The sequence below is a fragment of the Triturus cristatus genome, chromosome 6 (assembly GCF_964204655.1).
Source record: "Triturus cristatus chromosome 6, aTriCri1.1, whole genome shotgun sequence".
Taxonomy (NCBI): domain Eukaryota; kingdom Metazoa; phylum Chordata; class Amphibia; order Caudata; family Salamandridae; genus Triturus; species Triturus cristatus.
Window position 1 is genome coordinate 1,818,718,983 of NC_140589.1, and position 23,416 is coordinate 1,818,742,398.

Here is a 23,416-nt window from a genome sequence, read left to right on the forward strand (position 1 = left end):
ACATACAACTACGAGCACATATTTGAATCCTCGACATCGTTCCATCTGGATATAATGCATCTGGAGTGCTTCAAAAGGGTGATCGGGAGGTTGGAATCCACCTTGCTCTACAGGAATGCTTTTACCGGGATTGAACTGACAACAAATCATGCAGGTACGTACTTTCTGTTTGGCTGCTGCTCGCAAGTGTTTGTTGAACCAAATGTGTTGAATACTGTCTAGCATAGCTTTCTCTCCCAGGTGCGCTGGGCTATGTATTGTGTTAATGATAACTGGAACCATGGAGTCGGGGAGAAACCATATAGATTTTCCCTTCGTCATCCATCCCTGATCTGTTTGGATCCCTCCTAATTCAGTCCATTTCTTAATTTCTTCTGGGGTAGCATGTGTCTGTATGTCAATTACATCAAGGGCGGGATCCTTAACTGTCATGCAGTGTGTGGATGTCTGTACTATTGCCTTTGTCATGTCAGTTGCGTGAGTCCGATTCTGAGCGGTCTGTTTAGCTGTTCGGTCTGCTAGGTCGTTACCCTGGGAAATAATGTCGGTCACTTTCGTATGGGCCTTGCACTTCATAATAGATATTGCAGTAGGTAGATGTATTGCGTCTAATAGGGCTTGAATGAGGGGACCGTGTTGAATGTTGGCACCATGAGAAGTTAAATAACCTCTCTCTCGCCAAAGTACTCCGAAGTCATGGACAACTCCGAATGCATAACGTGAATCTGTGTATATGTTAACTTTCTTATTTTTGGCTTGAATACAGGCTTGTGTCAGAGCGATGAGCTCTGCTGCTTGAGCTGACAGGGTATTAATACAATTAGTTTCAATAACTTCAGTGTCTGTTGTGACTGCATAAGCGGCCACTAACTCTCCTGTACTTGTTCTCATGCATGAAACATCTACATACAATGTTAGGTCTGGATCTGATAATGGAATATCTGTCAAGTCTTGTCTGGGTTTCGTCGTAATAGTAATGACTTCAATACAATCATGTGCCAATGGGTCTGTTCCACTTAATGGCAAAAGTGTGGCAGGATTTAGTGTACTACAACGTCTTATTTCTATGTGTGGTTGGAACAATGTTAGTTCGTAACCCGTCAATCTTGCTATAGTCAAATGTTGTGTTTGTGTCCGGTTCAAGAGAACCTCTACTGCGTGTGGTACTTGTACTGTCAATTGATGTCCTAATACTATGGCATCGCTTTGTCTGATCGCTAAAGCTGTTGCTGCGACTGATTTCAGGCACGCAGGAAGAGCCTGAGCTACGGGATCTAACGTGCTAGAAAAGTAAGCACATGGTTTGTGTGATCCTGCTTGTTCCTGAGTGAGTACTGACAAGGCAGTACCTTCACGTTCTGTAACAAAAAGTGTAAAAGGTTTACTGTAACATGGTGTTGCTAAAACAGGTGCTTGGCATAAAGCTTTCTTTAAGCTTTCAAAAGCTTGTGTATGTTCTTGAGTCCAAGGGAGGACAGTCGATGTCGCTGCCTCCTGTGTTGTCAACTGAATGAGTGGTTTTGCTAGGAATGCATATTGGGGAATCCACTGCCTGCAGTACGAAGTGAGGCCTATGAAGGCCCGTACCTCCTTTTGTGTCTTGGGTGGTGGCATGTTAGCAATTAACTGGATGCGGTCAGGTGTAAGCTGTCTTCCCCCCTTGGACAGCAAGTGCCCAAGGTACACAACTTGCTGGACACAGAATTGCAGCTTCGAAGGGGACACCTTGTGCCCCTTGTCGGCTAGAAAATGCAAAACCGTCAGTGATGCTTTTTCACATTCAAGTTCGCTTCGGGCGGTGATCAGCAGATCATCGACATACTGGAGCAGGGCAGTGTTAACTGGCATGTGGATACCGTCAAGTTGTCTTTTCAGTGCTTGGCTATAGATGCTGGGGCTTTCTGTGAATCCTTGAGGTGCGCGTGCGAATTTAAAACTTCGTCCATTTAAACAAAATCCGAACAAATATTGGCTTTCCGGATCTATTGGGACGCTAAAGAAGGCGTTCTTGAGGTCAATTACAGTGAAGAACGTTGCTTCGGAATCAATAGCTGTTAGTAATGAAGAGATATCCGGGACCACGGGGTATTGTGGTACAATGCATTTATTTAATTCGCGCAGATCAATAACTAATCGATATACTGGCGGTGCTTTTGGATCAGTTCGTTTAAGAATCGGAATGATCGGAGAATTACATACATTGGAGTCTGTTTCCACAACCACTCCTTGTGCAATGAGCTCGTCAATGATTTGCAGCAAAGCCACTACAGCATCTGGAGGTAACTTGTATTGTCGCATTCGTGGTAATACCACTCCTGCTTTGAGTGTGACTCGATATGGTGTAATGTGCATGCAACCTACATCAGTAGGGCCTTGTGCCCATAAATGTGCAGGCAGATTCTGTAACCGGTGATCCATGTCTCTTGACACGTAGTGACCTTTAAAGTCACGCAAAAATAGTCGCACTCCTTCCGGAGAACAACATATTACAGCTCCTAGAGCTTTCAGTGTCTTTATACCTAACAAGTTTTCTGGACATGATTTGGTAAGTAATAAATCTGTAGTTCGTGTCAAAGGACCAACTGTAAGTGGAAGAGGTTGCGATACTTCGTTAATAATGGGCTTTCCTGAAAAACCAAGGGAAATATTCTGTGAGCCTGAGAGGGGTGCCCCTGGGACTTCGTCATGACTTATAGTAGTTCTGCTTGCCCCTGTATCAAGTAAAAACTTTCTGTCTTTCCCTAATATTTGACTATGTACATAAGGACCTTCCTGATCTACAGGAACCTCGATAAGGGGTAAGCCAACTTCCTTCTCTAGGCTGTTTCATGTGTATCGCTGATAATCGGGATAATCATTTTGTGCATACTGGTACATCTGTTGTGTAGTGTTTTGTGTTGCAGCAATAGGCTGTGGCTGTGATACTGCTACGGTCTGTTGTGGGACTGGCATAGGCTGTACATGCTGAGGTACTTGTTGTTGGATCTGATCCTGTCTAGGTGCACGTGGTCTCTCCTTAGTTTTACCCGTAGAGATATTGTGTTTCAGAACCATACAATCGTTTATATAATGACCTGGCTGTTTACAATAGTTGCATGTCCCTTTTACAGGAACCGCTGAATTACTGGACTGTGTCGCACCCTTTTTATGACTGTCATCTGGAACTGTCTGAGCAACAAGCATTTTCATTTTTGTGTCTTTCATACGTCTTTGTTCATGTTCTTGTTCTTCTCTAATTCTATTCTGGTGATACTGTAACATTTGTAACATCTGTGAAGGGGTATTACCTTGCCAAGTGCTTTCTACTTTTAATACTCTGTTCTTAACTTGGGGCAGGGAATTTTCGACTAGTTTTGTCACAAACAGATGTGGATACGACTCGCTATTTGCTTTTAAGCCACTATTAATACCAAAACATTTTTCAAATCGGGAATAAAAATCACTAGTGTCTTCATCGGGTTTTTGTTTACAGGCTGAAATTGCACCCCAGTCTTCCTTTTTCGTAGTTAATAAACGTGGCAATACTTGCACTAATAATCCTGGTAATGCTGTAATTTTTCCCCCAAGCCCTTGGCCTGCAGTTCGGGCTTTTTCTTCGTTTTCTAATGCGGTCCAATCAATCTTTTGGTCTCCCACCTCCCATTCTTTTTCTTTGAGTTTCTCGTAAATACCTGCAGGCAATAATACTTTTAATATTTTCATAATGTCAGGATAGGTATAGTCACCCATGAGTAACATGTCCTTTATTTCACGGTGGAAACCTGCTGGGTCTTTGTCATGGCTAGGTACTAATTTTTTCATTTCCAATAGTTCTATTTTAGTTATGGGCGTGTACACAAACACGCGTGAAAAAGAATCATCTGTATTTTTAACTGGGTGCACTTCACGTAAGGGATTCTGTCTATCTATGTAATACGTTTTTCTTTCCATGGTGGGAGCTGAATCATGTTCTGGACATACAAAGGCACTGTATTGGTGCCGATATTCTAGAATTTCTTTAATTAGATCAGTACCCAAACCTCTCCATTTATTCATGAGTAATTCTATCAGGATATCAGGTAGGGGACCAGGATCGGAGTGTTGGTTTTTATACAATATAAGGAGGTGTTGTATCATGTATATACCAGCTAAACGCTGTTCGTCTGGGGTAAGATTCAGAAACGTGTGTGCTAGCGCATCATCACTGTATTTTTCAGAACTGTCAGCCCATTGTACTGCTGACCTGGCTAATTCTTGTTCATCCATAGAATCGAGCACATGGTACCCCCTTCGTTCTCGGAGTAATTTATCAGTAGCCTGGAATAAGTGTTCAGGGGACCTTGTATTTGACATGGTTGCTTGAAAATTTCTGTTACATTCTGGACGTTTCGGACGTATTGGATCATTAAAGTATCTGGTATTATTAAAAGATCTTCCCTTACCTACATAAGCCATCATTTCTCTAGCTGATGATTCTAATTGTCCTGTGGTCATTTCTGACTCTTCCTCCTCCTCTCCCTCTGATTCAGTTTTGTCTGCCTCTAATCTGTTTTCATGTATTCGTTCTACTTCTTTTCGGATCTTTCGGCACATAACTTCTATACTCTTCTGTTTATCATGTCTTCCGTCTGCTATATTCTGACCCCATTTGGTAAGTACTTGCATTTCATCCTGATCTACCTCAGGCCTATCTCTATTTCTGATCAAACAGTTTATGAAGAAGCGTAACAATAGTTTCTGTATATCCACTTTCTGGTATTCCATGGCCTCGTCAATACTTTCAGGGCCTTGCCCTGTTTGGACAAAGCGATATATATTGTCTAGATGGGCAATCATTCCTGGTAGTGTCATTAAATAGATCGAAGCTCGTCGTATACGTAGTGATGATAGCAACATTCTGTCCTTTTTACCGGGCACTGGGTCATATCTACAATCTGCAAGAGGTTCCTTAAGTATATCGGAATTTGCTGTTTGAGGTGTACGTTGGTATGCTAGATCTCTAAAAGTCAATCTAGGTCCTGGCGGTGGCGTGGAAAAACCTCCTGTCGCACCTCCTGAGGTGCCAAGTCCAAAAGGATTTGTTGGATGTAAGGTAGAGAATGTAGATGCCGGAAGGGCTGTAGAAACCGGCGGAACGATTGGAATGTGAGGGGGTGTTTGTTGCTGTGGTGGTGGGGGCAGATGGTCTTGGTGTTGAGCGTTGTCAACCGGTGATGCGCGTTGATGCGCCACATTAACATATTCGGGGGCTGCATCGTCTAAATAGGAAGAAAGGAAAATATCTTTTGCGGTCTTGGGATGTATTTTAATCGGAAGTAATGGAGGTGGCAGATCTTTTGGTACCTCCAGGGTGGCCTTAGGTAAACCCTCGGCCAGAAGAGGATACATACCATTCATAAGAGTGTTTCGTTGCCTGTCTACTTGTTCTGTTTTTACTCGGATACCTTCCTCAATTAGTATGTCTTCTCGGGCTTTGTCTGAATTCTCTCTATTTTTCTCTTCTTTTCTGAACGCTTTCTCTGCGCGTCTGTGCGATTCTTTACGCCATAATTCAATGGCATCTTTCTGCGACTGTCTGGCTTTCTTTTTCCATAACACTTCTTCTACTCTCATGATGCAATCTGCATCCCATGTCCCCGCTGCGGGCCATCTCTGATTCTCTGCTAAATCCTTGGTGTAGTCCACCCATAGATCAAGATATAATATGGCATCTAGGCCATGTTTATGGTACATAAAGTACCCTGGAGTGTCCCTAGGTGGAATGGGAACCGCTTCCTCGAGTATCCCTTTTCTAGTTTTTATCTGTCTTAATTTTGAAAAGAACGGCATCTTTAAACCTTGCTACTTTATTCTTACTCGAACTTAGAGACTTGGACTTAAATACAATTAGTACGATAGAACACAATAATGAGAAATTTGAACAATCATTCATACCACGACATTTTTAAAACATATTATACCATTTAACATTTAAAACGAACAACGATAATTAGAATAAAACTAGTTATGGACATAATACTAGATATACTGGATGTACTGCTAAACAGTACAGATACACTGCTGAAACAGTGCAGACCGGATCTGTGTACCCAAACCCGTCTTGACCGGCACAAACTAATGTGCACGTCTAAATGCGTCCCCAGCAACGGTACTCACCGGGAAGCACGGAACGGAAGGCCTCGGAACTGAACTGGACTGGATCGGACTGGACTCGACTCGACACGTGACATGGATACTTCGGAACTTCGGAACCTGGCGGGCCTCTGTATACCTCGGATCTTGCTCTCTCAGCTAGGCTCTGGTCGGGATTCTTCGCACTTCTCACCGCCTCGTCTGGGTGTTGATCGCAGCCTCAGTCACCCCCGCTTGGTCGGAGGGAGATACAGGAAATCCTGCGGGTACGCGTAGTTGTCCGTCCGGCTGCGGCAGGGGACCGGGCCTGCAACGCACCTCCGGCGCGTGAGATGGGGAAGGTGTCCCTATTCGGGCGCCAATTATGTGGTAAATTTAAATTACCTAGACTTAATTTATGCGGTAAAATTCAATAAGAATAACTCAGTAAAAATAAGAGGCAGAATCCGTGGTATTTGAGGTTATAAAAGGGAATGTATTCCTTACAAAGGAATTATGGTTCGAACCAGGCAATCGAATTCCATCACCACGGAGGTTCAGGAAGGGATAGGCAATACATTATTGACAAGTAATTATATATATAGTAAATGCATTACAGTAAAGACAGATGCAGGAGGCGTAACAGCTGATAAGAAAGATAGGAATACATATACGTAATGAAAAAGGCGTTACAATAGGCGTGCATAAAGGCGTATACTGGAAACGTCATTAAGAGGATGTCACAGGTGGGTGGATCCATAAGAGAATCCTGCAATGTCAGCAGAAATACATGGCAGAGATGCGCACGCAGCCGCATGACGTGTGATTGACGTGTAACTAGAGGGTGAAGGAAACTTGACATTTAACCCTACATGAGGAGACAGGAGTCTGGGGGGTCAGATCAACCTAATCCCGAATCATATCTAATATCTTGTGTTTAAGGAACTGTATTATCTAAAAGGGAAAGGTCTCCCGAACAGAATCTATTCTATACTGACTGCTAGTGCGTGTACAAGCGTCTATGTGTCTACATGAGATGCGAGGGGGCATGGGCCTACCATGGAAACGGAGGCTATGAATTACTTGCACGGAGACAGTAAGGCCGGGCCCTTTTGCTCTGTAGCTGGAAGGATGTTTACCTAAAACTACTAGACAGGAATGTATTGGATGAGGAGCGGAGCAGATAACTTGAAGGTGAAATACAGTTTTTGGCAGGCAACAGGCCGAGTCAGGCACCGTTAGCCGCGCAGGGAGTAGGACAAAGGTCATGGATACAGATGCAGGCTCAGGCTGGAGCTTTCAGAAGCAGAAGGCAGAAAAAGACTTGATGACAGAATTCAGGGCCTAGTCGCCTGAACTGTAAAACGTGAAAGGTGTACCATATAAAGTCGGTGGCCAATCATACTTAGGAACGGAATATCCGACCCATTCATGGCGGATCTGAAAGAGGACATGTTAACGTTGGACGCACATGTATTTGCGTCTTCATAGCTGGAATTGGAGGGAACATACATGTACTTGTAGCATGTACATGGAGCCGTTGGGGTCTAAGATAGGGGACATAATTGATATAAAAATTCATATTTCCTCAACCCTTCACTTTCTCGGAGACCTTTGATGTTGTTCTGAGCCACCAACGGCAAGCTTCAATGATGTGCCACTACAGGAATTTGACAGCTCAGTATGCACAACCTATGTGCTTTTTCTTTGGTCTTTTCGCCTGCCGCTGAAGTCATATAACTCTTCCTTTTTAAGGCTCTGGTAAGTACATTGACACTATGTGATTGTCTACTTCCAACCACAGAACTCTCGTGCACTTGGCTGTTGCTTTGTACTTTTCTTGACACCTAGTTGATCTCTACCTAGCAGCACTTGTAATTGCAGTGTTATTCTATGCTTGGCTGTCGCTTTGTACTTAGTGACACCAGATTGATCTCTGCTTGGCAGTATTTGGAGTCGCAGCATTATCACTTGGTACTAGGTATGGCTCTATGTTGCGTAGTGGCATCAACGAAGTGTAGATTCTCTGTAAATGCTTTCATTTTCAACTGCTTGACAGCAGCTGGAACTGTGCTTTAACTCCTCATGCGTTCATCATCAATTCCATACTTTAACGACGGCACACGTTGCATGCACGAGCACCTTCCCTGGGCCTCAGCAAACTCTCAGAGAGGACACTGTCAATATTTGGGTTACTTATCCTCTATCTTGTCATGTAGTTCCTAGGACCTCCTAGGACCTGTGTGTTTTGGATTACCTAAACTGGGGCCTAGGTGTATAGACAGACTCTGAGCACCCCCCACAGGATATGTCAGCCGTTAGACCAGCTAGTTCTACAGTGCCACTACCACCCCCTGTATTCTACAGCAGTGTGGGTAGTTTCTAACAACCACTGAACACGACAATCTCGTCACCATTTGTAGCTGCCAATGACTACGCCACACACAGGAGCTTGGTATCACACGTCTTTATTCTTCTGTGAGTAACTGTGAACTCCACATTCTAAAGCAGCTTCACGATAATACACTCTATTAATTATGTCAAAGCTCTACGGAGTTCATCAGAAGCTAAAACTGTTCCATCATTGTTTACTCGCAAGACACCACACCCTGAAACCAAGAAACGTTTTAAAGCTGAAAGCAAAACTTGAGGATAAAAACTAGGTGTCTTTTATCAGACTGGGCCACTGAGCAAGATTGAGTTGGATGGCTATGGTTGCTACTGTACTGAAGCAACAAAAAAAAGTAGACCTAAAGGATGCATTACAATCTGGGTTGCAATAGACCTCGTTATAGTAAAGCAGGACCATATTAAAATTAATAGCGATATCCGAATGCTTTAGATAAGCCACAACATTTGTAGCATCAATATAACTAAAATGTATATGCCACCTGGAAATTCTGTAGACTTCCTATGTCATATGCAGGAGCTAGAGAAAGGTATCAGCATTATTCACCAAATAACTCTCTGCCTGAATGCAGGTCCTGAAGTCGGAGCTAAACCCGCATATCATACTTGAGTGCAGGGATTTTAATACCAAGCCAGAAGTGTCATAGCTAGACCAAGATGTATATAAAGCAGAGATAGCTTGTGTGTTACCCTCCCATGTTTTTAAATCTCTTGGGAAATCAAATTGTGGGACTAATTTAAATCTGTTTATGCATAGTAACAATCTATGCCAAATTAATGGGTGCACAGCTTTGGATTCCACAGCGCAATTCACCTTTCGATGCAAGAGTGTAATTAATTAAATTTTTCTTAACCTAGAGACTTGGTATATGGTCATTAATTTGAACATTAGGAGAAGAATAGAAAGTGACCATGACCCTCTAACTAGAACTCATTGGTTCCCTTATGGAATCACTGGGGATCCATATGGCCTTCTATCATCTCACATGATCAAATCTGATTTTAAATTAAATCAGAGTAAAATTGCGTAGTACAAGTACAAATGAGACTCAAACAGTTTTAATAGATACACCAAATACTGGTGTAATCCAGAAATTAGAATTACTAAAGACAACCCGTAAGTTGGGCAACACCCGTTCTAGGCCCATTAATGCCACTATGGTAGTACCTGGAGCACCAAGACTTAAATGGTTTGTTAGTGAATGTCATAAGCTAATGCACACCTTAGCAAACAATCTAAATAATAGACCCTCCAGATCCAAAGGGTAAGTACGCCTACAAACATCAAGGAAAGAACCGTATTACATTTAAGCGAAGTCAACTCCAAGTAAAAGCAAGACAGGCCCTTAAACAATCGTTAAGACATACAAATACAAAGAGTTTCTGGGAATTGGTGCGATTGTGCTACCAAGGCCCCGTAAAAAAACCTGGAAACCTGCATTCCACCTGCTGTCTACTTAACGCTGTATGATCCAGTGTGCCTGGATCCTTCTACTCCGATGCCAGTTACTCCTATAACTACAAGCCAAAATGAGTACCAAGATAGTATATATAATGAATCAGACAGCTATTCATGCAACCAACAGAGAGCCCTGTATAGAGTTCTGTGAGGGGGAAATCGGTGCAGCCATTCTTAGCCAAAAACAGTTGAAGGCACCTGGCCGGGACGGAATACCGACCAATACTTCAATTGAGGTGCCAATATGTCAGCCTGGGTCACTATTCTAACAGCACCTTACAATGTAGCTTGGGGCCAAGAGGAGATCCAGGAACCTTGGAGAGCAGCATTTATTGCCCCACTCCATAAAAAAGGCCCCCATAATGATCCTTATTATCATTATTATTATTAGCAACTTACAATGCGCACAGCTACCCTGAAGGGTTTCACGGCGCACAGCAGTTGCAGGTCTGCTGTCTCACAATGCAGATTTAGAATAGCCACATTTTCAACATCTTGCATAAAGCTAGAAATGACTTACAGTTCTTTAAATTGTCAGCTAAAGGGTTGTAAAGCTCAGGATCTAGATGGGCAAAGGAATGGCCCTTCATTCGGGTAAGCGAAACCTGGGAACACTGAAGAGATCCTGGGTCAAAGATCTTAATAGCTGAGTGGGCTGATAGAGAGATACTAGTTTCTGAATGTGGCTTGGTTCCTGGCAAAATTTGCCCATAAACATATAGCACAGTGTATTGATTCAATGCGCTTGGCCACCTTAAGCCAATGAAATTCCTTGAGCAATTAAGAAACCGAGACATACCTGGGTAAGCAATAAAGCAGTCTGGCAGCTGCGTTTTAAACAATCTGCAGGCACTGTATGGATGACTTATCTGCGTCTAAATACAGCACATTGCCGTATTCCAAGTGGGAAATGACCAATGCCTGTATAACGTTCATCTGAGCCGCTAAAGGAATAAGCCACAACTTTTTCAGCCATTTAAAGACTGCGAAGCAAGTAGCAGGTACCTTAGCTATTTTGGAATATAGCAAGTTTATGAAAACTTGACCACTGCGCACCGTAGCTGTAAAGCTGTTGCTACTAACTATTGTTAATTTACACCAAAATTCCATTAAACAAATCATCATAAATCATAAAGTTATTTCACTTTTACTCAACCATTAAATCTATGCAAAATCATACAGAATACAAAAAACATTCATGTATAATCATTCATATAACGAGGAAATCTTGTAGTTGCTCTTGAAGAAAAACTCTCTTCTCAACTTTGATTATGCCCAATGCATTTCGGGCCGGAATGGCCCTTCTTCAAGGGCTTGATTCTCTAAAAAAACATATATATGGTGTTTACACTCTAATATGCACGGAAGCAGAAATTACTGACAGATACATATAACAGTAATACAAAGTATTGACCAAAACATAAATGTACATGTTTTTATCGGTGTGGTGCTGACCCCACCAAATTGTTAGGCATCGTTGCTACATACTAAATAATACACAAAAACGCAAGAAAAGGAGTTCTTAGAGAAACTGCCACCAAAACATGAACCCAAGTGAAGATTAGACACCAAAACCTAAAACACACAGATCGCTTCACGAAGACAATTTCGTTTATCGAGCTACCACACGAGTTCCTGAGAAAATAATCAAATAAATCCTTAAAGACTGTGCTGAAATTAAATCATGACACCATACATGCCCACCACCATACTGGTGCTCAAAACTGACCTTCCAAACTACTGAAGTCCAATTGGAGATTTAAACACTTCGCTCAAAACGAATACCTGAAAAAATAGTACCATAAAGTTGTACACCCCGTGTCGATATCACAATGATGTACTCCTCGGAATTCCAAAGCCAACTCTGTACAAATATGCTTACCGATTCCACAACTTTCCACCGCCCAAGTCAGTCAGCATCTCCAACAGTCTCAATGACTTTACAAACGATCTCATCGGTACCTCTCGCAACAGACGCCATTATATCGCCAGTTCCGTAACGTCCCGTAATGCGTAACTTAGCATAGAAATAAACATAGGACTACAACATTGTAGTTCGCCTGAGAAACGCTAATAAAAACTACCAAAATCCACGGAAAATAGAAAAAATTATAATGAATCCAAACCTCTATGTATCAAAATCTAAAGTAAACAAAAACCAATCCGCGAAGACAATACAAGGTTATTAGAAAAAAATCCAAAGAAAACCCACATCTTGAAAACAAAAGCAACAAAGTAAACAGCGAGTGAGTGAGTGAAAACATACATAAAGACAACATAAAAAATACATATGCACAAATTTTTATGTATGTAACAACATGAATCCGTATAAAACATGAATAATTAAGCATGATAACAAATACATGTTTGTATACAAAACCCTTTCCAGCTCCTACAGAAACAATCCACACAGATGCGCTCACAAAAAGCAACCTAAATCTACTTTATCATTAATCCCTTTCGGGTCCTGAGTATCCAGTTTTTTTTATCCAAAAAACCTCTCTTTTTAACAAAGTTTTACTAAGATCTCTGCCAGGTATATGATCTATAATTTCTATGACCTGAAATTTAAGTTGCGCAATTGAATGCCGTGCTTTTAACCAATGAAGTGCTAAACTACTTTTGGTATTACTGTTCCTGATAGTGCTCTTGTGTTCAGATATGCGGGTTTTTATTTTGCGTTCAGTTTTACCAATGTAAAACAGACCGCACGGGCACTTTATACCGTAAATCAGATTTTTAGAATTGCAGTCAGCATTATGGTTTAATTTAATCGTTTCCCCTGATAGTGGATGATTGATAACATTACCGCATATTACGTTGTTGCAATGCACACAATTAGAGCACCTTTGGGTGCCCTTGAATTCTTTACAAAGTGCTTTAGGTTTGAATGTCAACATTTCCTTCAGATTTTTGGAACGTTTATAGGCATATAATGGTTTGTCCTTGAGCAAATTACCAAAATCGCTCTCATTTTCTAGAATTTCCTATCTGCTGTTAATAATCCTCTTAAGTTGTTTAGAACAGGTAGAGAATTTAGAAACAAATACTTGTCTAGTCATTTCAGATTTAGATTTGTTTTCCAACAAACTGGCACGTGTCCTATTTTCCATCTTTTTGATAGAATCATCCAAAAGACTGCTTTATTCAAAATGGTCTCAAGAGTAGATGTCAACTGTTTAGTGGGGTCTTCATCAAGTGCAAAATAGATCAATGGATCCATGATATGTTCCTTGACCTTACGATTGTAAAAGATTGTATCCATAATTACAATAGTTCCTCCCTTATCAGCTTTTTGTATCACAATTAGGGAATTTTTTGCAAGAGAGATAAGTGTGTTTCTTTCATGTTTAGAAAAATTAACGCTTTTCAAACTTTTGATTTTAAGTTTACGCAAGTCATTTTTCACAAGATTTTCAAATGCATCAAGCACTTGATGTGACGTGGGAGCTTGAAATGTAGATTTCCGTTTAAACTCAATGAATTCTGGTTCCGGTCTTTCACTCTCCATAATGTTGGCATTCGAGAAGAAGTAACGTAAACGCAAAATCCTCATAAATTTGAAAAAAGCTATCTCATTTTCCAAGGCATTCGTCTGGTAAGTGGGAACATACCCTAATCCTTTGTTCAAGATCCGAATTTGATATGGAGTTAACTCCATAGATGAAATGTTGACAATTAAGTTATTCTCTGACTCCTCAGGTTCTGTTGTGCTTTTTCTTTGACCTCTCCTTGTTTTCCTGTTGGTTTCCCTGGAGGTTGACTTGTATCCATCTCCTGAGCTAAAAAAGACTTAGAAGTGGATGCTGCTGCCAATACTGTTTGGTTTCCATTAGTTCCAGTGTGCTCAGTTTCACTTCTTTTTGCAATTGGTGGGGGTGGTCTGTTGACATTGGTGTCTCCCTCAGTCGCTACACTTTCTTCCGATGACATATTTGTGGTTTTCTTGAAAAAAACTTTTCTTTAGGCATAGACTTCTGCCCATGAGTAAACCTCATTGAGTTTATAATCCAAGGTATCTCTTTTATACTTTCTTAGTTTCCCTTCTTGTAGTTCCTTTGAGTACACATCCAATTTCAAATTAATTTCTTCCAAAGCTTTGTTCCTATCATCACTGTCCATTCTCGTTTCCAAATCTGTACGAATGACTGAGATTTCTTCAGTAATCTCATTGATTGCTGTTGCCAGTTCTTCAATTAATAACAATATTAAATCTAGTGAACATTTGTTCAACACTGCATACCAGCGTTCCATGAAGTCCTTTTTCAAATGAAACCTAAATAACATGGGTTTAATAGACAGTCTTAAACCCCTTGGAATTCTTTTTGCACGGTGATACTGCACCAATGTGGAGGCATGTAGGCGCTGACTGAGTTGTCTTCTTGTAAGAAATTCTAACTGTTTCAATTGCTGTTGTAAAGTGCTTCCCTGCACATTAAAAGATTTGACATCATGTATGAGAGAATATATTTCAGAAGCTTGTTCATTTGTGTAGGCCAAAGTGGTGGCCCTATTGTCTGTTAGATTAGTAATCGCATCAAAGGACATGTTTAGATGTGGGTGCTACCTCTACACCAGACAGTGAAAACTGACAATGAGAACAAGAACTAGAGGAGCACTCCTAGTTTTATTATCTAATCAGTATTTTTAATTGGGATTTAACATTTAATCCTAGCGTGCTGCCAGCCCCTGCAGCACGCTAGAATTAAATGTTAAATCCCAATTAAAAATACTGATTAGATAATAAAACTAGGAGTGCTCCTCTAGTTCTCGTTCTCACCTTAGCTATTTTGCCAACTATTGCTCAATTTCGTTGCTGGATGGAGCCGGGAAGATCCATGGCAAATTGCTACTCCATTGCTTAGAATACTGCGTAGAACCTAACAAGATTATTGCACCATTCCAAGGCGATTTTAGAAAAATTCAAGGCACAATTGACCGAGCCATGAGGCTGCACAACATTGGCCTAAAATATATGCACTCTATGCCCCCACCCTTAGAAAAAAAGCAGCACGAGGCTTGGCTGCTGCTGTAGTGATAGTCTCATGTTATTTCTCCCGCTGTTTTTTTCTGGCAGGAATACATTGGTTCGAATCTTCCAAACCAGTAAATCTGCACTAGGACCAGTGAAACTGTGAGGCTGTTGAAATAGTAGGTACTGATTCCCAAAAACACAAAAGCTCACAGGATTAATCTTAAATATGGGAAACATGTATGCTTAAGTTAGGGAAATGCACCAACACCCCTTCAGACCTCAGGGAGTCATTAATTACCTCCAATGGACACTGACACAGCAGAAGACATTTAGAGATAGAGAGTATCATCTAAAGGGTCTGTTGGTGCTGGACTGCAGCAAATAGGATGGTGCAATGACTCAGGTGAAAGAAACATAACCAAAAAGATATGGGAAAACCCATGTTTTAAGGGCTTTCCTAGACTGTAGAAAATTAGTCCGTTTGAATCTTGCTTGGAAGGAGGTTACAAATGCGAGGGACATGGATGGAAAATGTCCACCAGGTTGTAGTAGCATACAACTGTGAACTACCTTGTGGCAGTGGTTCCCTGTGAGTATGGGAGAGGTCAGATGTTCTAAAAGTATCTGTGAGTCCTGCCATGCCTGTTGATTGTCTGCTATGAAATAATTTAGCGATACCAAAAGGGATGATGGACGGAGCTTTTGAGCAAATCAAACACTCACCCCCAGCCACCTGATCTGAGTTTAATCCATCATCATTCTTTAGCTCACTCCACCAGCCCAGTTCAGACATAGCCATATGCAAATCAGTCTGACCATGTGCCTCATGGGAACAGTCCAGCATTTCCCTTTTTAGGAAAAAATCCCTCACTCACCATCAGGTGACATGCTTCATCATAGGGACTCTCCTCTCAAAGAAACAACCCAGTTTCTTTGAGGGCTACAAACCACTCTTAGGGAGAGAGGAGCTCAGAGATGTTATATATCAAAGGATAATCTAAATCCTCTTATGAAGAGCACTACAGTTTGTTATGATGAGGCATGTCACCTGATGTGAGTGAGGGATTTTTTCCTAAAAAGGGAAATGCCCAGTTTATTTTGGTGGTGCTTGTGATGCTTTAGTTTTCCAACTTGTTATGTAGTTTTTACACACTTTTTGGATTAGTTTTTCATTTAGACCCAGGGATTTCATACTGTTAGGATAGTGGTGTTTGGGGAATAAATCCCGGGTGGTCTTTAAAATTTCCTCAGGACCCTCTTGTTTTCAACTGTTGTTTGTTTGGGAGAATATCGAAAAGTACACCTTGCAGTGCGGGTCTAATAATTTCTGGAGCACAAAGACCCCCCAGGGTGGATCCCTGGCTGGTAGTGTCCTAAGTGCAGGGCAGTCGACTCTAAGATATGTGGCTTACGCTGAGGGATCATAACGCCCTCGGACACTGCTCCAGGGAATGTAGGCGAGAGTGACTGGTACATCACCTCGAGCACCATTTCATGGTCCCGGTGAATGGCATTTCCTTCTTAAGGGGCAAGTGGACAGGCCTTCCACTTGTGTGTCGTCTGTACGCTATTGGTTTCTGGAATTTGTTTTAAACAATTATTTTAAGGCTTATTGCCTAAAACACAGCAACAATAGATGGAATGATATATACCACGATTCCTAGCATACGTCTCATTAGATTTATTGCTTATTGATAAGAAAAAAAGTAGTTGGTGCTTTCTGTATATCAAGCCTAACTGGGATTCTGGGTGCTTTATGGGGCATATTTACATTAACTGGCGCATCCCTGCATATCAGCAGGGATGCGCCAGTTTTTGGGCGCCACAACTCCGCCACCATGGATGCGCCGCATTTACAATGCGGCGCACCATGGGGCAAAAACGGCACAGAAGCGTGACGCATCTGTGCCGTAAAAGTGGCGCATTGCTGAAGTTGCGTCGCAAGCGCGACGCAGCTCCAACAATGGTCTGGGGGCCCTATCTTGTTAATGCTGCGTCAATCCTTACGCCTGCTTCAGGCAGGCGCAGGGTTTTGACGTAGCATGGGCCTAAAAATGACTGAGTGAAATCTTGTAGATTTCACTCAGCCACTTTTAGGAGGCATTCCTGTGCCGGAACGCCCCCCCTGCGCAGGAACGCCTACATTTGGCGCAGGGCTTTACAACGTGACGCATCTCCCAGATGCGTCACCTTGTAAGTACCCCGCACCATAGCGCAGGATTTGCGCCGCCGCTGCGTCACAAAAGTGACGCAACGGCGGTGTAAATGAGGCGCAAGGGGCTTGTAAATCTGCCCCTTTGTATTTATTTTCTGCGCGCAATGTGCACTTTCACTTTTAATTGTCACAATGGCGGCAAATTGACTCTCGCCCTCCCACGTCAGTGCAATGGCAGCGGTAGGCGTCACACACACCACTTGCGGCAATGGCAGGCGCTTCTCATGTTTATTTTCTGCGCGCCAGTTAGCCTGTAAGCCATTCAGGCCGTATTCCAGAAATATTTGTAATATGTTTTCACTCCCAAAATAAATGATGTAACGCTAAGATTTAATTTATTTAAAAAAGCAGACATTGTGAGTGTGACAAATTTTGAAAGATTGTGTTCTTTCTCTGACAGAGAGCTTTTATTTCCAATAGTTCTCATTTTTGCAAATAAACTGCTTTCGTTCAAGCTCTGCATTTCCTTAGCTTTTTCTTGGATTATTTTTATTTATTGTTTTTAATCCTTTAGGGTGGAGCCTGGGCATGAATTGCATTTCCAATGTTCACTCAATACCAGGAAAGCCTGACCTTTGTGTGGCCGTTCACCAGTGGCACGTGACATTAAAATAGATGTTGTAGCACCCAGAATAATGTGCTGCATGGTTAAACACTTATAAGGTCCCAAAGGCAAGACCTATTGGCAATGCTAGTGCTTGTTTAGCTATCTAATTTACTAACGGGGACTCTTTTATTTTGGTGCGGGCCTATTTTCTGTTCCAGTCTGACCCTAATGTCATTTGAACTTTAAGAAATGATTGTAGGTGTGCTGGTCTATGGACGTGTGCCTGCTCTGTGTGCACGAATGTCACAAATCTATCTGCATGGACAATTCAAAACCAGACCTATTCTCTTTGTCAGTGCTTGCCCTTAAATTGAATTTTAACGTGAATAATAGAGAAATGAACAGCACAAATGAATGCAGATCCCTTAAAACATTAATGAGTTCTTCAATCTTTGTCTGTTTATTGCTTCCCCAGGTGCGCCTACATTTCCAGTATCGCAAATGGCGCCACCCAGACATTCTACTGCCGTGGGATGGTCGGTCGCTATGTGAACGTCGTTATACGAGGCCGACATGAGTGCCTCACGCTTTGTGAAGTGCAGGTCTTTGCTGAACCAGAATCACAAAGTCCTAGCAAATAAGGGCATTTCATCAAATTCCTATTAGCTATAGTCAATACAAATTACACAGGAAATTGCATATTTGAGAGTTATTGAATGAATGGATTGAATACACATGAACTGCTAATTCAAATTACCATACTAAGTTCATGTACATTTTTTAAATTTTGTTCATTTGATTAAAAAATAATTTTGAAATATTGAAATGTGTCCTTCAGTTCAATTAAATAAATATATAAGTGTAAAGGTTTTTTGTAATTGTATTAGATGTATTCTGTATTGGAACCATAATCTGAAAGAGGCAATTGTTAGAAAGCTGAGACACCAAACACTACTTTTTCAATGGTTTTGCGGGGTGGTATCAATGTTAAATTAACACAATTACAACCTATTTGTGTTGTCCTGTAAACCACTTGTGACAAAATGCCCCTTTATGTAGGAACCCCCCTTTTGTGAAGCTATGTTTTATTGCTCATTAGGTCTCGCCTAGCGTTGTAGCGCGCATTCGCTGCACACTTTGTGAGGCATGCAGTATACACTATAGCGTGGAAGCTTCGTAGAAGCTCCGGACACTCTCCGCTCATGTTTATGATTGGCTTAGTTGCTAAATGCTGCCTTCCCATTGGTTTTAGCCTTGTTAGTCCCTCCTCCTGACGACCATGTCGTCATTTGTATACTTCCATGGCTACTGGCCCCATTACTTTTAAAACTATTTTGTTCCTGTGGTTCCCCCACTCCCCACCCGGAAGCCGTGACTTCTCGGCCCACCACCACCCCCCCCCCCATTCTCATTAGTGCCTTTTTTCCCACCCGCACTCTTGTTTTAAATGCAATAGGACTCGCGTAAATGCGAGTTCAATTGCATTGCAAGTGCTTGTTTTAAAAGTAGTGCTCAGTCATTGACATTTGACATGGGCGCGATGCCTGACATCACAGCCACCGCCCCTTCCCCTTCCTACCGCCCAACCTCTTTCTCTTCCTCCACTGCCGCCCCTGGACCCCTCGCGTCCTCCAGCTCCCGGCACCGCACAGCTCACCATGGCAAGCGCTCAGAAGCGGCCGCAGCTAGCGCTACACAAAAACAATAATCTAGAAAAGTTTACATAACGGCTAGAGGCATTTCTGGGTACCTGCAGCCAGCTCGCTTCTTTTGAACAGTGGGGAGCAAAGCGTGCACACTTATTCGTGCCTACAGTCAGGAAGCACAAAAGCGGGGCATTCATGGGGAGTGTTTCGATACATGCATCCCCCTGTATGTGGGGGGACTGAGGGCAGGCGGGCAGTGTCAGTGCTGCTGCTGCACGGAGCAGCTCGGTGGTCCCGGAAAGTGCATGGGAGCTTCGTTGAACAGAAAGGGTGCTATGTGTCCCTGCTTCCTTCCCTGCGAGCGGCGGGGTCCATGGTTACGTCACTGCCTCCCCTCCCTTGCGAAAAAAAATACATCTCCTCAGATGTCCGGGTGCGCCAAGAGCTCTGGAGGTGAGCCCCGCGCTCGTTATGCCTGCGTAAAATGTTCTTGGCATTAGGGGCTAAGGGGAGACTCTGCTCATCGGGGCAGTTTCCAGCGTTCCCTTCGTCCAACGAGTCACTGGCAGGAAGTTTCCTCCAGTAGCCAGCAGCCTCTGCCTGCCTGTCTCTGCGCCACCTCCCCTGAACAACGGTCAAAATGCAGGACGACGAGGTAAGGGGGAAAACATGCTCGCATGCTTTTTAATTTAATATTCTAAAGGAAATGGAAGGCGGCGTGTGGATTGCTGTATCTGTGAAAAGATGTCTAGATCGCCCGAAAACTCTGACCCTCTTGTCTCCTCCAAATAAACATTTCTACTTGATACAGCTGCGCATTCTATATTTTTGGTCATTTATGCCCACTAAAAAGAAAAACAAGGCAAATTCTACTGGGTATACGCAATTACCAGTCAGCTGAACACAGTCACAAACAACCAGTTCTACTCAATCAACTGGAATTGATTACACAACATTTCTGCACATGTCCAAAAACTAATATGTCAATAATATGATTCAGGAGAAGCCATTATTTACATAATTGGGAAGCTGAATTTCCACCGGGTTTGTCGCCTTCATGCCTCATTGAATATGAGGCCAGATGATTTCTGTCATTTTGTGTGTGTGAACTGTTCTTTTAGACTGATTTCATCCGCAACTAATTTATTGCACACATACATATCCCTCCAGGGCCATTTAGGCGTGAATTGGTTGGAAGTGAGGAATTACACCCTTAACCACAAACACGTGGGGAGTTCTAGTCCAGAAACACTGAAATTAAGTCAAAGTGCAGGGCGGTATTCATATTTACATATCTTTACCCTGCTTCTCAATTTCATAGTCGTGTGGCTGTTCTAACACTTTACTACCTCTCCATGAGGAGTGTTGTTAATCATGGGATCAACAATACCGAGAACCTACAAAAACAATGTGGTGCGAAATAAAAGTAAAACACGGTTCTCCTGACTGTCGCTATTGAAAAATGCCATAAAAGCAAAGGAAAGTCAATATTGTGGCTGTCACCATGGCCTGGAAATGTACTGAGTGTGAGAGTTGAAGAAGGAAGGCAAGGGACCGCTGTGTCACAGTACATTTCCATTTCTTGGGGATGTGTAGCAAATTATCTAGGTTAGAAGTGGGGAAGCCTCATGTCGTAGACTTTTTAGGTCTCGCCTAGCGTTGCAGCGCACATGCCTTGTTAGTCCCGCCTCCTGACGGCCATGTCATCATTTGTATACTTCCATGTTTACTGGCCCCATTACTTTAAAAACTATTTTGTTCCTGTGGCTCCCCCACTCCCCTCCCGCACGCCGTGACTTCTTGACCCACCACCACCCCCACCCACTCCTGTACGTGCTTTTTTGCCCACCCACACTCCTATTTTAAATGCAATAGGACTCGCGTAAATGCATTAAACAATGTTAACAATGAATTCAGTGGCTGCCGTTTGATGTACTGGGTTTCTGTATTTTTGGCAATAAATTAAAGAACTTTATTATATATTTTCGCCATTGATTTAGCAGACCCTTCAGGTTTTCCCCTTAGATTTTGCATCTTCCCTTGTTCTCGAAATGTTTGGAATACTTCTCAATCATAATCACTTAGGTCGTTATCTGTATATTTGCATTGTTTATGAAAGTCCCCCAGTGCCAAAGCGCCGGATGCTCCCCTGAATCTGGGGAGTAGGTCCCAAGTATTGAATATGTTGTGGTGATTACAGTCATCTGGAAATGTCTTTGTGCTACAAATACATGTGAGCGAAGCTACGTTGCAGTAATGTGTGATAAATGTGTTGCATAGCCAAATACTTAAAAGACCCCAAAGGTGACACAGATTGCATTGTGAATGCTTGTTTTTATAAACTCTGCACTCTGGGACACTGCTAATCAATGCTGGTGGTCTGACCCCTAAAATGTGTCAAATTGGCTAAACCCTTATTGGCATCTTTAACTCTAGTATGTGTTCAGCAAACATATGTAAATAAGGGTCATAGGGAAAATAATTAAAGACTGAGCGAATCTCCAATCCCCATTCCAAGACTTAACAACTAACATGAGATGCTCAGTCTATTCAAACTAAACAAATAACTAATGAGAATCGTGAGATTGAATAGTGAAGCTAAAAGTAGAAACCTAAGAGACCTAACCAATTGCAGAAAACAGTGAGGAAACATTGGCGGATCTTGAATGTGGCATCGGATAACATCCCGCCCCCACTGTTTGCGTTCAAGAAAGGTCTGAGTCTGCGGAACAGTTTGGTCCATACACGACCCCTGTCACAGCCCACATGAGAAGTTAACACTTTGTGGGCATTGAGTCCGGTACGAGGCCATTATCCATGTGGCACATGTAGTGTTTGTCCCCAGACGACCAAAACTACATCAGTAGACATAGGTACTAGTCGTCCGTGGATTTTGCAGCGCCACACCAACTGCAACTCTGACGGCGTGATTTATATGATCACGTGCCCTTGTGCTCTCAAATATATTGGTCACACTACACGTAAAATCAAGTTACGTATTAGTGAGCACAAAAGCACCATCCGTTGCAAGAAGCAGTCCACTTGCCTTACTGATCATTTTCTTGCTAAAAATCACAAGGCCGATGATCTGCGATGGTTGGTGCTAGAACGTCCTGTGATCCCTCAACATGTAGCAGACACATCCAGATTTCTGTTTCTTAAAGAGCAGAAATGGATTTTCAGAATGAAAACTGACACACAAGGTTTGAATGACAACATTCCATGGTCCTCGATTTGAAACCTTGATAGTCCCTTTGTCGTTGATTAAGACACTCTAATTTGAAGGACATTTCTAACTGACATGACACACAAACGTCTTATCAATTGACCTTACTTTTTATGCAGTCAGGAGTAAGGTTGAGATAAGTCTACTTTTCATCTGTGGGTGCTAGACTCTTGTGTTCACTTTCATTGAACACGACTCACTACACCTCCAAGCATCCGCAGATTGAGTAAACACATACGACCATCCACTTTAGGATGTATGGTTTCACGGTATTTGCATATTTCGGCTTTGGGACGAGTACCGCCTAGATGGTGTCTGTGTACCCCTCGGATAAAGCTCTGATCAAGTAGATCGTTTATATTGTAGTTGGGGACCTGTAGATCCTCAGATTACCTTCATAGTCCCAATACTGAACTGTGTCATTATTATGGCACTTCTATACTGTGATAGTTCGCATCAATATCATTGGCCGACACTGCTTCCCTTTGAGCTGTATTGGCTCTCGATCTCTACGCTTTTGCGCGGATCGGGATACAGTACATTCTCTTCAACTTCGGTTACTTCGCGGTTGCAGCGATCAGTGTCTTTCTCTCGAGCATGACGAGTCATACAGGTATGAATGACAGATAGACCTACTACCGTTGTGCGCATGTGTGAGAGCTGTTATAGATTAGGTCTTTTCACGCCAATTACGGCGGGTTTAAAAAGAGCTCTCCTTCTGCCTGCCGTCACCTCCCAGACTGGTCGCAGCCTGGCTTGAAGTACCGACGGACAGCACAGATAAGAAAGGAGAGGTTCTAATATTTATCGCATTCTCAAGTCCTTCTTTTGTTCTAACGTTAATTTATA

The 23,416-nt window shown here is 42.4% G+C and overlaps 1 protein-coding gene across 1 annotated transcript in view; it reads left to right on the top strand.

Moving 5' to 3' along the window:
- Positions 1-18,521, top strand: part of LOC146822085 (fucolectin-like) — a 586,672-nt gene extending 568,151 nt beyond the window's left edge. The window contains exon 4 of the mRNA XM_085613187.1: positions 18,171-18,521. Coding sequence (XP_085469313.1) covers positions 18,171-18,336 — 166 coding nt within the window. The 3' untranslated portion in view covers positions 18,337-18,521. The remainder of the gene's footprint in view (positions 1-18,170) is intronic.
- Positions 18,522-23,416: the final 4,895 nt, after the last annotated feature.